Source organism: Sciurus carolinensis, chromosome 4 (assembly GCF_902686445.1).
Source record: "Sciurus carolinensis chromosome 4, mSciCar1.2, whole genome shotgun sequence".
In the NCBI taxonomy this organism is placed as follows: Eukaryota; Metazoa; Chordata; class Mammalia; order Rodentia; family Sciuridae; genus Sciurus; species Sciurus carolinensis.
This window is the reverse complement of record NC_062216.1, coordinates 43,291,531-43,305,761: the sequence shown is the minus strand read 5'-3', so window position 1 is coordinate 43,305,761 and position 14,231 is coordinate 43,291,531. Positions and strand designations below refer to the sequence as shown.

At 35.3% G+C, this 14,231-nt stretch overlaps 1 protein-coding gene across 1 annotated transcript in view; it reads left to right on the top strand.

Moving 5' to 3' along the window:
• Micu3 (mitochondrial calcium uptake family member 3) overlaps window positions 1-14,231 on the top strand; it is a 107,994-nt gene that overhangs the window by 83,146 nt on the left and 10,617 nt on the right. The window contains 2 exon segments of the mRNA XM_047549164.1: window positions 4,349-4,449; window positions 5,027-5,198. Of these exon segments, the coding sequence (XP_047405120.1) occupies window positions 4,349-4,449; window positions 5,027-5,198 (273 nt within the window).

The window sequence follows — 14,231 nt, the reverse complement described above, 5'->3', positions numbered from 1 at the left end:
ACCCTTTTTTAAAAAATTATTATAAAATCATATGATGAAAATTGCATGTCTTTAGCTCTTAGGTAGAACTTAAGAGTATTATCACATTGTAATACATGAAAAGATGTTGAAAGACTATCTAAAATTCCTTATTTTAATAGTTGAATCAATTTGTATTTTGTACAAATTTATTTCATTTTTTATTTGATTGTTTAAAATTATTTACTTTTAATGCTGGGAACTGAACCCAAGTCCGAATGCATGCTAAGCAAGCATTCTACCAGTGATCTATACCCCAACCTAAAATGATTTTTAATCAAAACAAAATTACATAATAGCCTTTCATGTAAATGGCCCATTGGATTCTTTTATGACTTTTTCTGGCTTTATTATGGAAACACCTGAATTTATTTTATTTTAACAATGAGCCTAAGAATCAAGGGGATAAAGTCTTTATTTTTGTCTTAAGTCTCTTGTACTTTATGTTATGTAACACCATTAGGATACCAAGGACACTGGTATAGTTTTCAGTGACTCTAAGCAGTACTCTGTTTCACTAAATGGGGAAACAAGTTTTCCCTATTTCCATTTTCTAAATTTTTTCTCTAACGTCAAACTGTTACTTAGGCCAAACTGGATCTGGATTATCTGGATAAGTGTAACCTTGAATCTAATAAGATTTTAACGCTGAAACATTTTAAGATGTGCTCTACTCAGTGGGCATGAGAACTGGCCAAGTGAGGTCATTATTTCCAGCTTGTATAAAACCAAGCCGTCTCATTTTAGTATGCCGTGTCTTGTGGTAAGTGACATCACAACACCAGAGGAAAATGTTCCTTAATCGCATTATTTGAGTTCACTATTTTTGGTGTTCCTGGAACCTCTCATTTTTAAGGCATTTTGTTCATCTCTATATAGCATATGTTTTCAATAACAAAAAATAAGAATGTGCCATATAAAAATTCCTTTTCCAGTTACTTTCAATATTTTTAGTTGTGTGTAATTCTTTTTCAACTTCTTAAAATATATTTGTTTGGCAAAAATAAATAATAATAGCTAAAATTTGTTAAACATTTACAATGTGCTGGTCATAGTGCTATAATATTTGCAAGTGTATCTAACTTTTGAACAACTTTTTGTGGTACATACTATTACTATTCCTGAGAATAACAATGTCCTCAGGAAGGTTAACTTCCTCAGGGTCATTTAAATAATGAGAAGTATCAGTATTCAATGCCAGCCACCTGACCCTGGAACTCATCATTTAATTTGCTCACCACACTACTGCTTATTTGTGAGGTAAACAACTTTTGGAAAAATGTAAGCAACTTTTGGGAAAATGCCATTCCTTTTACTCCTTGCACATTTTGTCCCCTTTTCTCCTGCCTCACTTTTTTCTTTTCTTTTTTCTTCCTTCCTTCCTTCCCTCCTTCCTTCCTTCCTTCCTTCCTTCCCTCCCTCCCTCCCTCCCTTTCTTTCTTTCGGGGTGGGGTGCTACCAGAGATTGAACTCAGGGGCACTCGACCACTAAGCCACATCCCTAGCCCTGTTTTGTATTTTGTTTAGAGACAGGGTCTTACTGAGTTGCTTAGCACTTTGCTTTTGCTGAGGCTGGCTTTAAACTCTAGATCCTTCTGCCTCAGCCTCCCGATCTGCTGGGATTATAGGCATGTGCTGCTGCACCTGACTCCTGCCCCATTTTTCTAGCTTCCAAACAAATACCCTGGTTTTGCATGCAGACTGTCTAGAACCTCCTGTCATGCTTCACTTACACTTTCCTTCAGAGATACTTCTGTCCCCTACTTATTTGTTTCAAGGGTTATAAACTGAATAAACTAAATATATAAATCATAAAAGAGTGTCTATAGTTAACATCAGGTGTCTTTTCTCCCCAGTGTTATCTATATCCTACATTTGTGTAATTTTTTTTATATTCATACTTTATCCACAAACTTGTTATTGTGGATTAAAATTTTTCCCATTTAACAGAAATGAAGCAGAGGATGAGAAAAGTCAAACAAAATTTCTGATTTTAAATCCTAGCCTTTTTCCGTTAGAGCAGTCTGCCTTCTCAAACCTACTGGTGAGATAGTGCCATTCCAGAGTAATTCAAATTGTAGTCTCCTTTACATATGTAGCACTGAAAGGTTGGCTCTACCACTATTATTCTTAAGTATTCAGAATATATTTTGTTAAGAAGATATATTCTAAAAATAGTGTGTTGCACTTGACTACCTGCCCATATTATTTTTCCTCTACCAACAGATCAAATTGCTGTCAGACCTTCAAAGAAGTTGGTAGTGTTAATAGGAAACTTCTCAGATATTCCAACTATTGAGAAGTCTTAGGACAGAGATATAGGTAATCAAAGGAGCAGAGAAATCACTGTAAAAAAATAGTTCAATGAATTAATAGAGGTACACGTTAGAAGGGAAATCAGAAGGTGTGATCTCTGCTACTTCATAGAAACCACTAGAAGAAAGGGAGAAATAAAGATCCAACCAGTGTTGAAGGATAAAATAGCTGCGTTCATGAAAGACTGGAAAGAGGGTTGTGAGGAATCAGATATCAAATTTTATTGTGTACAGGTGGATGAAATGGACTTTTTTTCAGGGATAATAGAAAACGAGTCATTAGTTGACATAAGGGGAAAAATGCAACTCAGGTTGGGATCCACAGCGGACGCTGCGAGCTCCGGAGATGTAAGGCAGCCACCGCTGGCAATCCTGCTGAACTGCCGCTTGCTCACTTGTCTCAGTTGCGGCTCGTCATAGCTCCCCCCCAAAAAATGCTCCGCAGACACGAGGTCTCACGCAAGAGACTTTATTTATGCGGACGATTAACACGTCCGCTGAGGGCAAAAAGAAGGGACAAAAGAGAAAGATGGCGTGTGGCTTCTCCCAGATATTGGAATCTCCGGGGCTGGAAGGAACCAATAGCGGAGGAGAATTCTTGCAGGCTGACCGATGAACCAATAGCATGTTAGGACATAATGTGGGAAGCAGGAAAATGGTGGCAGGGTAAGCTGGAAATTCCTGTAACGTAAGAGGCAGGCAGAGCGCAGACTGACAGGTGGTGGGGAGGCCAGAAATTCCTGTAATGGAAGAGGCAGGCGGAGCGCAGATTGACAAGTGGTTGGGAGGTGGGCAAAATGGCTGTACCTGATGGGAGGTGGGCAGCTTTATACATTACAGTTGAGAAGTTTTTTTTGGTTTTTGTTTCCCTGTGTCCTGTTGTAGAGTACTATCAGTATTCTGGCTGAGAAGTAACACATTTCAACTGTGTATCATCTTTTTTTAGGTGGGGTCGGCTCTGCGGATTGAACCCAGGGCCTTGTGTTTGCAAGGCAAGCACTCTACCAACTGAGCTATATCCCCAGTCCTCAACTGTGTATCTTTAGTGAACATATGCAGTGATTTTTTTAAATATAGAAAATGATTTAACCTCTTATGTTTCTTACATTTCCTAGGATGCTATGAGGGAGAGTTACATTCATTTGAATTTTATGATTTTTGTACCTGAGTTTATAAAAGTAGGCATGAATTAATGTCTGTGTGAAGAAGGAGGGGAGAGGGGGAGAGAGGGAGGGAGGAAAAAGGAAGACCTATAAAGCTTTAAAGAAAAGAAGGAAGTTTTCATAGCCATTGAACTTCATAAGGAATATAATCAAGCAGTGTAAAGAATACACTTGGAATTTAGTTTACTAAGTGGTATGGAAAGGAAAAAATCCTCTAGTATTAACTTGTGATGCATTCAAGGAAATCATGTAAGCCCTTTCTTTGAAAAAATTATTTAGATTCCAAGATATATTATCACTGTAGTTTCAAAATATAGTATCATCTGTTTAAAATATCATTGTTATTTAATATAATAGGAAAGTATCCTGATTAAAAGTATCTCTTTTATGAAGTTTGGGGTCATTCTCATGTCAGTTCTGTATCTGTAGTACATCCAAAAAAATTGCCTCTTTTGACCACCTGTGAAAAATGATTTTTTCAGGTTGATTAGGAAAATCCAAATCAAATGACTGAAATATAGTATACTTGTATGATTGCTAAAGAATTTAAACTATCTCAGATAATTTAAAGTACAGGTACCCTATATGCATAATTTAAGATTAAAAGCTTATTAAATATAGTCACATCTTTAACGTTTTGGGGGATAAAAATCAGTTTTGTTCAAATTTTTATTTTCAAAATTTGAACTTATTTTAACTGTAATTACATTTATTAATATAGCCTGTGCTTTTCATTCTAATTTTTGTACCTTTGCATTCTTGATATTTATATGTTGATAAAAATTATTTGAGGACTTTTATCCTATCTTTTTAATTGCAATTAACTTTTAAATTGTGATTTTTTTTCTTAAGCGTGCAGATGATATCACAAGTTTAGTAGCAGATACTACACTTCTTGTACACTTTTTTGGAAAGAAAGGAAAAGCTGAACTGAACTTTGAAGATTTTTATAGGTGAGTCTAATTTTTAATGAAAATTGTTAGAATGCTAATGTCATTAGAAATCATCTAGTGCAGTGGCAGTGATACCAGTTTGCAACTTTCATCTTAACTGAACATACTCTTTATAATAAATATCCTCTTCCACCAGTACCTTTTTATCAGTGGTTATATTGATAATTGTGACAGGAAGTTGTTGAAAGATAAAAATATCTGCATGTCTGTATTGATTGTTATCACCTGTATGTCCAGAAGAGGGTATGTTTCCTATACCTTAGTCTCAATTAGCCACAGGAGTAATAAGCAATTTAAATATCATCACCACTCTGCAAGGTATGTTTATTATCTCTACTGTACAAATGGGAAACTTAAGCCCTGAGAGGTTATATTCCCCAGGTGTCACAGTCATTGAGTGATAAAATCTCTTATAACTTGTCCTCTTTTCTTTCCCATTTATGGAGAGAATTTTCATAAAGCTTTGAGTCATCATTTAATTAACTTATTTCCGAATAATAATAGAAAAAATAATTTTTTCTAGGACAGTGAGTTTTTGATCATTGTTCTTATTCATTTTCATTGTACTTTATCATAGATTCATGGATAACCTTCAAACAGAAGTTCTAGAAATAGAATTCCTTTCCTACTCTAATGGAATGAATACCATCAGTGAAGAAGATTTTGCTCATATTCTTCTACGATATACAAATGTGGAAAATACATCAGTATTTTTGGAAAATGTGCGTTACAGTATACCTGAAGAAAAGGTATCTAATCTGCTGTATTTATTTTGTTATATACATTATCTTCCAATTACTTGGTCTATAAAATACCTCTTTTGTTAGTTTTCTTTCTCCTCTGTAAATCAAAGATATTTTGGATAGATTTTATTCTCTTGTGCCCCAAGTGTTCTCTCCAAATTTAAAAAAAATTTAAATTCCAGGAAAATATCTGTATATTTTATTTTAGGTATGCTAAAAACCTTTAAGGTTATTAGCAGTTGTTTTATTCAAATTAAGAATAGTATTTTTCAAGAGAATTCTGCTGAGTTGTGTGCTTTGACTAGTACATGACCATCACTTCAAAACAGTTTATATTGACATCATTTATCTCACACTCCATTCATTTCTGTAACACCCTTAATAAAAGGTCATTTGAAGACCGCCATTGATGAGTGAGTGATCTTATCAGCAGTTGAAGTGAGGTTTTTCAAAGAGTTTGGATGGCCTGAATGCTTAAGAACCTGAGACAACTGGTTGTCTATTTGTTTAGTAACAAATGTGTTGTCAGCACTACTGAGCAGTTGCATTATCTAGTGGTATTTGAATGCATCATTGCAACCAAATAGAACTGGTGTCACAAGTACCCTTTTAAGCATGGGATGTTTTGGACATATTGCCTCTATTTGTGTTTATAGAAGGATCAGGTTAATCTTTCCAAGAAAAACTTGCAAATGTTTGACTTTGTTTAGAATGGATACACTGTGACAATGTTAACAATTCTCTAGGTCCCCAGAGGAATGAGAAAAAAAGGACTTGATGCATTTGACCATTAGTTTGCATTGCCTTTTAATCAGGGAACTCTTATCTGTTTTACCTGTTAAGCTGAATTTTTCCAACTCATACATAATTCCCTAAAAATAAATATTAGAAACTGTACTACTCAAGCTACTACTGTATTGTTTAGAGCCTTGAATCGTTTTTCCTTTTCTTCTTTTATTAAATGGAAATATCAAAATCTATAAATTCAGAAGGTCAAATTTCAGGAATGACAAGTTTATAGAAACTCCTTGTACTGTTTTCACAGTTAATTCCACATCTAAAATTATTTCGAAATGAAAAGTCTTGTTAAATAATCTTACATCAGCTTCTAAAACCTTCTTGTTGATAGAAGTATCTTAAACACTACAAATCATTACAGTAGAAATAAAAAATTTTGCACCAACATTAATTGAAACAAACATTTCTTTTCTGCATTACCACATTAATTCTGAAAACACCCTTGCAGGTCGGTGATGTTTATATACCATACCCTACTCAGGTCTTTCCTTACTTCTTTTCTCTCCAATGGGGGGAGGGGTGGGGAAGTCTTGGACTAGCATTTCATATGTGTAAGATATTTTTATTTCCATTCATTTATCTAGCAGATATTTATTAAGTAAATACTTATCTATTTATGAGTCCTTACGTTAAGCATTAAGGATAAAATGACAAGATAAATAAAATTGTTTCATAGAAATACAGAGATGAAATAAACAAAAAATAAATATTATACTTGCAGATACTGATAAATGTTATGAAAAAATCATGGTGAATGGAAAAAAAGGCAGACTATCAGGGTGAACTCTTCTGAAGAGAACCTGTGAGGAATGATCCAGATCAAAGATCTGGATAAAGAGCATTTCTGGCAGAGCAAACACCAGAAGCCTGGGGAGGGGAAAAGCTTAGTTTGAGAAAATGCCAAAAGGCATTTCCTGAAATAAATAATAGAGTAGTAATGATAAGGAGGAAGAGATAGTTATGGTCAGGTCTTATAAGACCCTATAAACCAAGGTAAAAATGTATATTTTATTCTAATATTGATATGTTTTATATCAGTGATATCTAATAGTGATATATTTTATTCTAATAATGATACTGATAGTGTTATAGTATTTAAATTTTAAAGCAGGAATCATTTAAACTACCCTATCTCCCACTTTTGTAAATAAAATCTTATTGGGACAGTCTTGTTCATTCATTTAATGTATTGTCTGTGACTGCTTTTGTACTATAATGATGAATAGTAACAACAGAGACCATATATAGCAGCAAAAATGGAAATATTCTCATGCCGTTTACTGAATAAGTTTGCCAACCTTGCTTTAGAGTTTATTCATTCAAGTATTTATTCAATAAGTATTGACTGTCTACTTTAATATTAAGATATAATCTGATTCATGTACCACATATAATCTGATTGATGTTTCAAAAAATCATCTTGGCTGCTACATTACAAGCTAAACTTCAGTTGGCCCAGCTTTGAAAGAGACAAGTTAAGATGCTTTTATAAGAGTCCAGGTACATGATAAGTATGACTTGGACCAAGATAAAAGTAGGGAAAAGGGTCAGGTATTGGATTGTTGAAAACAGAACTGATAGAACTTGTTTATGGATTATACCTCAATGTGAAGTAAAAAAGAAATCAAGATGAAACAATGGTACCATTTTCTGACCTAAGAAAATCTATAGTAAGACTACTATAGATTTAGGATTTGGACAGAATCAAGAGTTTTATTAGGAACAAGTTAACTTTGATATTCCTGCTAGATATCTAAGTATGGATAATAAGCAGACAGTTGAATATGTGAATCTAGTTTTCAGGGGTACAATCAGGGATGCTGATAGTCGTCATTAGTGTATAGAACTTAGGTTATGTTTCCTGCTTCAACCTTTTACATACAGCCTACTCAGCCTCTCCACTTGGAGATCCAGTAGATACCTTAGGCTCCAAGTTTACAAAATTTGTTCCATTTATCACATTTCCTGTTCAATTAATGGAAACTCCTAGTCTCCTTACAAAACATTGTCATTACACCAAAAGTAAACCCTGTAACTATTAAGCAGTTCCTCCTCATTCTTTTCTCTCTAGTACCTGACAGCCATCATGCTGCTTTCTCTGTGAATTTGACTATTCTACGTATTTCATAAATGGAATCATACAACACGTAAACTTTCAAATTCTTTCATATTTTTGAGATGCATCCATATTGTAGCTTGTATCAGTACTTCATTCCTCACAGTAACTGAACAATAATCCATTGTATGTATGTACTGCAATTTGATTTTTCATTCATTCATCCACAGACATTTGAGCTCTTTTTTTTTCATTCATCCATCCACAGACATTTGGGCTCTTTTTACCTTTTGGCTATTTGAATAGTGCTGCCAAGTATATTCATGTACATGTATTTGTTTGAATACCATTTTTCTATTCTTTTGTGTATATACCTCCAAGTGGAATTGCTGGGTGATATGTTATTTTCCATATGCTATTTTGGTAATTTAGTCATCCTAGTAGATGTGAAACAATACTCCATGTAGTTACCTTTACTTTAACCAGAGTCTTTATTTCTTAATATGGGTATAATTTACTAACTAGTTTCCTTTCTTTTCAGCATCAAGGAATTCTCTATTTCTATATTTTTTGGTAGCACAAGCCTGCTAGTAATAAACTCTCTTAGCTTTTGTTTATCTAGGAATATCTTCATTTCTTTTTATTTTGGAAGGGTTGTTTTGCCAGTATAGAATTCGTGGTTGGCAGACTTTTTTCTTTCAGCATTTGAACTGCATCATTCCACTCACATCTGACCTCCACGATTTTGATGAGAAGTCAGCTGTATTCTTATTTAGGATCACTTCTACTCAGGAATCATTTCTCTCTTGCTGCCTGCAAGATTGTCTGTCTTTGGCTTTCAGTAGCTTGATAATAATTTGTCTTGATGTGGGACTCTGAGTTTATTCTACTTAAACATCTTGGATGTCTTAGGTCATTCATCAGATTTAGAAAGTTTTCAGTCATTTTTTCAAATATCTTTCTGCTCATCTCTCTCTCTGTTCCTTCTTTAAGTCTCATAAAGCATATGTTGGTACTCTTGATGATGCCCCATCTGTTCACTCTTCTTCATTCTTTTTCCTTTCTTCTCAGACTGAATAATTTCAGTTGTCATTCCTCAGCTTCTCTGATCCTTTCTTTTGTCCTCTCAAATCTGTTCTTGAACCTCTGTCGTGAGGTTTTTCATTTCAGCTATTAATGATTTTAATCTCCAGAATTTTTGTTTGGTTCCTTTTTTATAATTTCTGTCTCTTTATTGATATTCTTGTTTTATTCATATATCATTTTTCCAGGGTTTTTAAAAAATTATTTATGGTTTCCTTTAATTCCTTTAAGACAGTTGATTTGAAGTCTTTGTTTAGTCAGTCCACTATCTGGGATTCTTCAGGAATGGTTTCTGCTGATTTTTTTTCTGCAAATGTGTGATATTTTCCTTATTCTTTGCATGCCTTGTAATTTTTTTTGCTAAAATCTGAACATTTTGACTATTATGATATGGTAACTCTGGAAATGAGAGTCTCCCCATGCAACCATCCATTTCTTTAGTGACTTTTTCAAACTCTTTTGTAAAGGAATATAGATCCTTTGTAGTATTTAGTTACTGGAGTTTCTGCTTTGTTATCTTAGTGGTCAGCCAGTGAACTGTCAGAGATTTCTTTATATGCCTACACCCAAAAAGAAAAACAATAGTGTGCTCTCTTACTCTTTGCAACTTAACTCTGAGATGGAGCATCCGATCACTGAGCAAGACTTCCTGAAACTCTTACTTATTAGCCTTCACCTATCATGGAGTGCATACTGTCCTACCAGAGGCCATAGCCTAAGCTCCTCTTGTCTTTTCTAAGCATGCATATATGCATTGTATGCCTATTTCTTAGAATTATACAATGGTGCAATGGCCCTTTGAGCTTTCATTGCTCAAATAACCATTCTTACTTGTCTCCTCCTTTCTAAGCTTTTGAATTTTTTTCTGCTATTTGTCCCATTTTTTATCCCTTGATCCAGGTAGGTTTGGAGTATGTGTGTGTGTCTGTGTGTTTAAATCCCTTGACCAGGGATGTTGCCCCATTCCAAGGGGGAGAGAGCAAAAGAAAAGTCAATCTATTTTCTGGTCTCTCAGGGAACTATGAGACAGGTTGAATCACATACCACAGTATTTTAAAAACAAGGTCCATGTGCATCTCCTGACACCAGTAGACCATGTTAGGAATGCCAGCCACCATACCCAAAGCCACTTATGCAGCCCAAAATAATGAATAATAATTGAATAGATAAAAGTACCCCAACATTTTATCAGTGAAGTTTACCCACCTGTTTCTTCATTAGTCATTAGTTTGCTGTAAATTTGGATTTGATTATAGGGTTCAGAAAAATTTTTTTTTGATTCTGTCAGTCTTTCCAGGCTCATAATTGTTTCTGTGGAGGGACTGATTCTTAAAGTGCCCTATTTGGCCATTGTTCATGAGGTCATTCCCCCTTCTTCTTGTATACTTTTAACAGTTATTTCAGCCTTATGTACTTCAATCAGGTTAGAGATAAAAAGTACACACACTGGGCATAGCCATTTTTGGCAGCTATTATCAGACTATGGACCAAGCACATTATCAATCTGAACAACTAGTGTAATACTAGCAATCTTTATTGAACTATATATCTTATTATCTCAGCTTTTTCCACTTATGAATTACTGCTGTTCAAGCCAAACACACCTATATATTTACATCCTGAGTAACATTTTTCAATAAATTATGTAATTATTATAAAATATTCACATAGCATAAAATTTCCATCTTAACCATTTTAAAGTATAAAATTGAGTGGCATTAAATGCTTTCACATTATTGTGCAATCACCACTACTGTCTACTTCCAGAAATTTTTTATCATTCCTAACAGAAATCCTATACCCATTAAGCAGTGATTGCCCATTCCCCTACCTCTCAGACCCTGGCAACTACCAATCTTCTTTCTTTCATGGATTTGTCTAATATAGCTACTTCATCTTAGTGGAATCTTAACAATGTGTGGCCTTTTGTGTCTGATTTCTTTTACTTAGTATAACTTCTTCAGGGTTCATCTCTATTGTAGTAAGTATCAGCACTTTGTTCTTTCCTACTGCCAAATAATACTCAGTTGTATGAATATACTACATTTTGCTGTCCCTCAATTATTGAACTTTTGAGTTGTCTTCAGTTTTGGCTCTTAGGAACCTGTGTACAACTTTTATGTGAACATGTTTTCAGTTTTCAAAAGAATTGAGAATATACTTTGGAGTAAAGAGCTAGGCTTGGCAACTTTATGTTTTAACATTTTAAGGCACTGTCAAACTGTTTTCCAAAGCAACTATACAGTTTTTATAATCCCATTAGCAAAGTGTAAGATTCCTAATTTCTATCCATCCTCATCACCACTTGTTAACTGTCTCTGTTTGGTTTAATCATTCCAGCGCATACGAAGTGGTGTCTCACTGTGGTTTTGATTTGCATTTCCCCAACATTTTTTCATGTGTTTGTTGACCATGTTTATATCTCTTTTGAAGAAATGTCTGTTCAAGTCCTTTGCCTATTTATTTAATTGGGTCATCTTTTTGTTGTTGATTTGTGAGAGTACTCTATATATTCTGTATCCTAGTTCCTTATCAGATATAAGATTTGACACTTTTTTCTCCCATTCTGTGGTAGGTTGTTTTTTCACTTTCTTGATAGTGCCCTTTGATCCTCACAAATTTTCAATTTTGATGAAGTCCAGGTTATCTGTTTTTTTCTTTTGTTTCTTGTGCTCTTAGTGTCATATTTGAGAAAATCATTGCCAGTTGATTGGTTATACAAGTTTGCCTCTGGGTTTGTTTTTTGTTTGTGTGTGTGTGTTGTTTTGTTTTGTTCTGGATAAATTTTAATTTTGGTTATTAAATTTTGGTCTTTGTTCAACTTTGAGTTAATTTGTATAAAATGGTGTGAAGTAAGGGTTTGAATTTTGCACATGAATATCTAGTTATCTCAGTAAATATGTCAAAAAGATAGTTCCTTCCCCAATAAATGGTGTGAGTACCCTATGGACAACTGACCACAGATATTTAGATATTTGGATTTATGTCTGTACTTTCAGTGGATATATTTTTGATGTTTGAGTTTTTAAGTCTTTTTTTTTTTAATCTTTTTTTTTATTGTAAACAAATGGGATACATGTTGTTTCTTCCAGCTTTTTTGCTGTGTCCATGTGCATGGTATGTTTTTTCCCATCCTTTCACCTTTAGTCTATGGGTATCTCTTTCTATGAGATGAGTCTCTTGCAGGCAGCATATGGTTGGATTTTCTTTTTCTTAATCCAATCTGCCAGTCTATGTCTTTTGATTGATGAGTTCAGGCCATTAACATTCAGGGTTATTATTGTGATATGATTTGTATTCCCAGTCATTTGACTCGTTTTTGTTTCTTTGACATGATTTGGTTTCTCCTTTATTTGGCTATTCCTTTAGGCTAGTTCCTCTCATTGCTGATTTGCATTGTTGTTTTTCATCTCTTCCTCATGGAATATTTTGCTGAGAATGTTCTGTAATGCCAGCTTTCTTTTTGTAAATTCCTTTAGCTTTTGTTTATCATGGAAGGATCTTATTTCATCGTCAAATCTGAAAATAAATTTTGCTGGGTATAAGATTCTTGGTTGCATCCGTTTTCTTTCAGGGCTTGGTAAATGTTGTTCCAGGCCCTTCTAGCTTTTAGGGTCTGGATTGAAAAATCTGCTGATATTCTTATTGGTTTCCCCCTGAATGTAATTTGATTCTTTTCTCTCACAGCCTTTAAAATTCTGTCTTTATTTTGTATGTTAGGTATTTTCATAATAATGTGCCTTGGTGTGGGTCTGTTGTAATTTTGTATATTTGGAGTCCTATAAGCCTCTTGTACTTGATTTTCCATTTCATTCTTCAGATTTGGGAAACTTTCTGATATTATTTCATTGAATAGATTTTTCATTCCTTTGGTTTGTTTCTCTAAGCCTTCCTCAATCCCAATAATTCTTAAATTTGGCTTTTTCATGATATCCCATAATTCTTGTAGATTCTGTTCATGATTTCTTACCATCTTCTCTGTTTGGTCAACTTTGTTTTCAAGATTAAATATTTTTTCTTCAATGTCTGAAGTTCTGTCTTCCAGGTGTTCTATCCTATTGGTTATGCTTTCTATGGAGTTTTTAACTTGGTTTATTGTTTCCTTCATTCAAGGATTTCTGTTTGTTTGTTTGTTTGTTTTTTCAGTATCTCTAACTCTTTATCGAAATGATCTCTTGCTTCCCAAATTTGCTCTTTTAACTGTTGATTGGTACAATCATTTAATGCCTGCATTTGCTCTTTCATCTCCTCCTTCAATGCCTGCATTTGCTCTTTCATCTCCTCATTTGCTTCCCTGATTGTTTTAATTATGTACATTCTGAACTCCCTTTCTGACATTTCTTCTGCTGTGCTGTCATTGGGTTTTATTGATATAGTATCTAGGTTTGTTTGGGACATTTTCTTCCCTTGTTTTCTCATATTGGTCAGATGTCAGTGGGACTGAGATATTGTAGATTTCCTCTATTGGCTTATAGTGTCCCTGTAGATTTCCAGTGTATCCAGTGTATCCAGCCTTCAGTAGCCTGAAATCTTGGAGGAACTTGATAATGCAGTGCTTCTGAAGAAAGCTGCCCCTAGCCCGCTACTTGTTCCAGGGCTTGGAGGTGGCTCTGTGCGGAAAGGCTCTCACTGGGCGGTCTGCTCCGAGAAGCTGGCCATGAAAGGAACCTGCCACCAGAGGGAGCAGGGCTGCTTGGGGAAGTCCCTGGCTGCCCTGTCCTGGTCCCTGAAGCTGTCTGCTGGAGCTCGCCGCTGGCTCCAGGACTTGGAGCTGGTTCTGTGCAGAAAGGCTCTCACTGGGGGTCCTGCTCCGAGAAGCTGACCGTGTGGGAGGAGCCCACCGCCGGAGGGAGCAGGGCTACCTGGGGAAGACTCTAGCTGCCCTGCCCTGCTCTGATAAGCCACCCCTATCCAGGCCACCCAGGCCAAGCTTCACCCAGTGGGGGAGACTCATCCCGACTCACCCCATGGCTCTATTTTAGTCCAAGTCTATCAGTGCCTCCCCTTCTTGAATCCTGGGTTCTGGAGCGACTGGAGATGCAATCACCCTCTAGTCCGCCATCTTGGATCGCCCTCTGTATTAGGCCTCTGGAAGCTTTCTG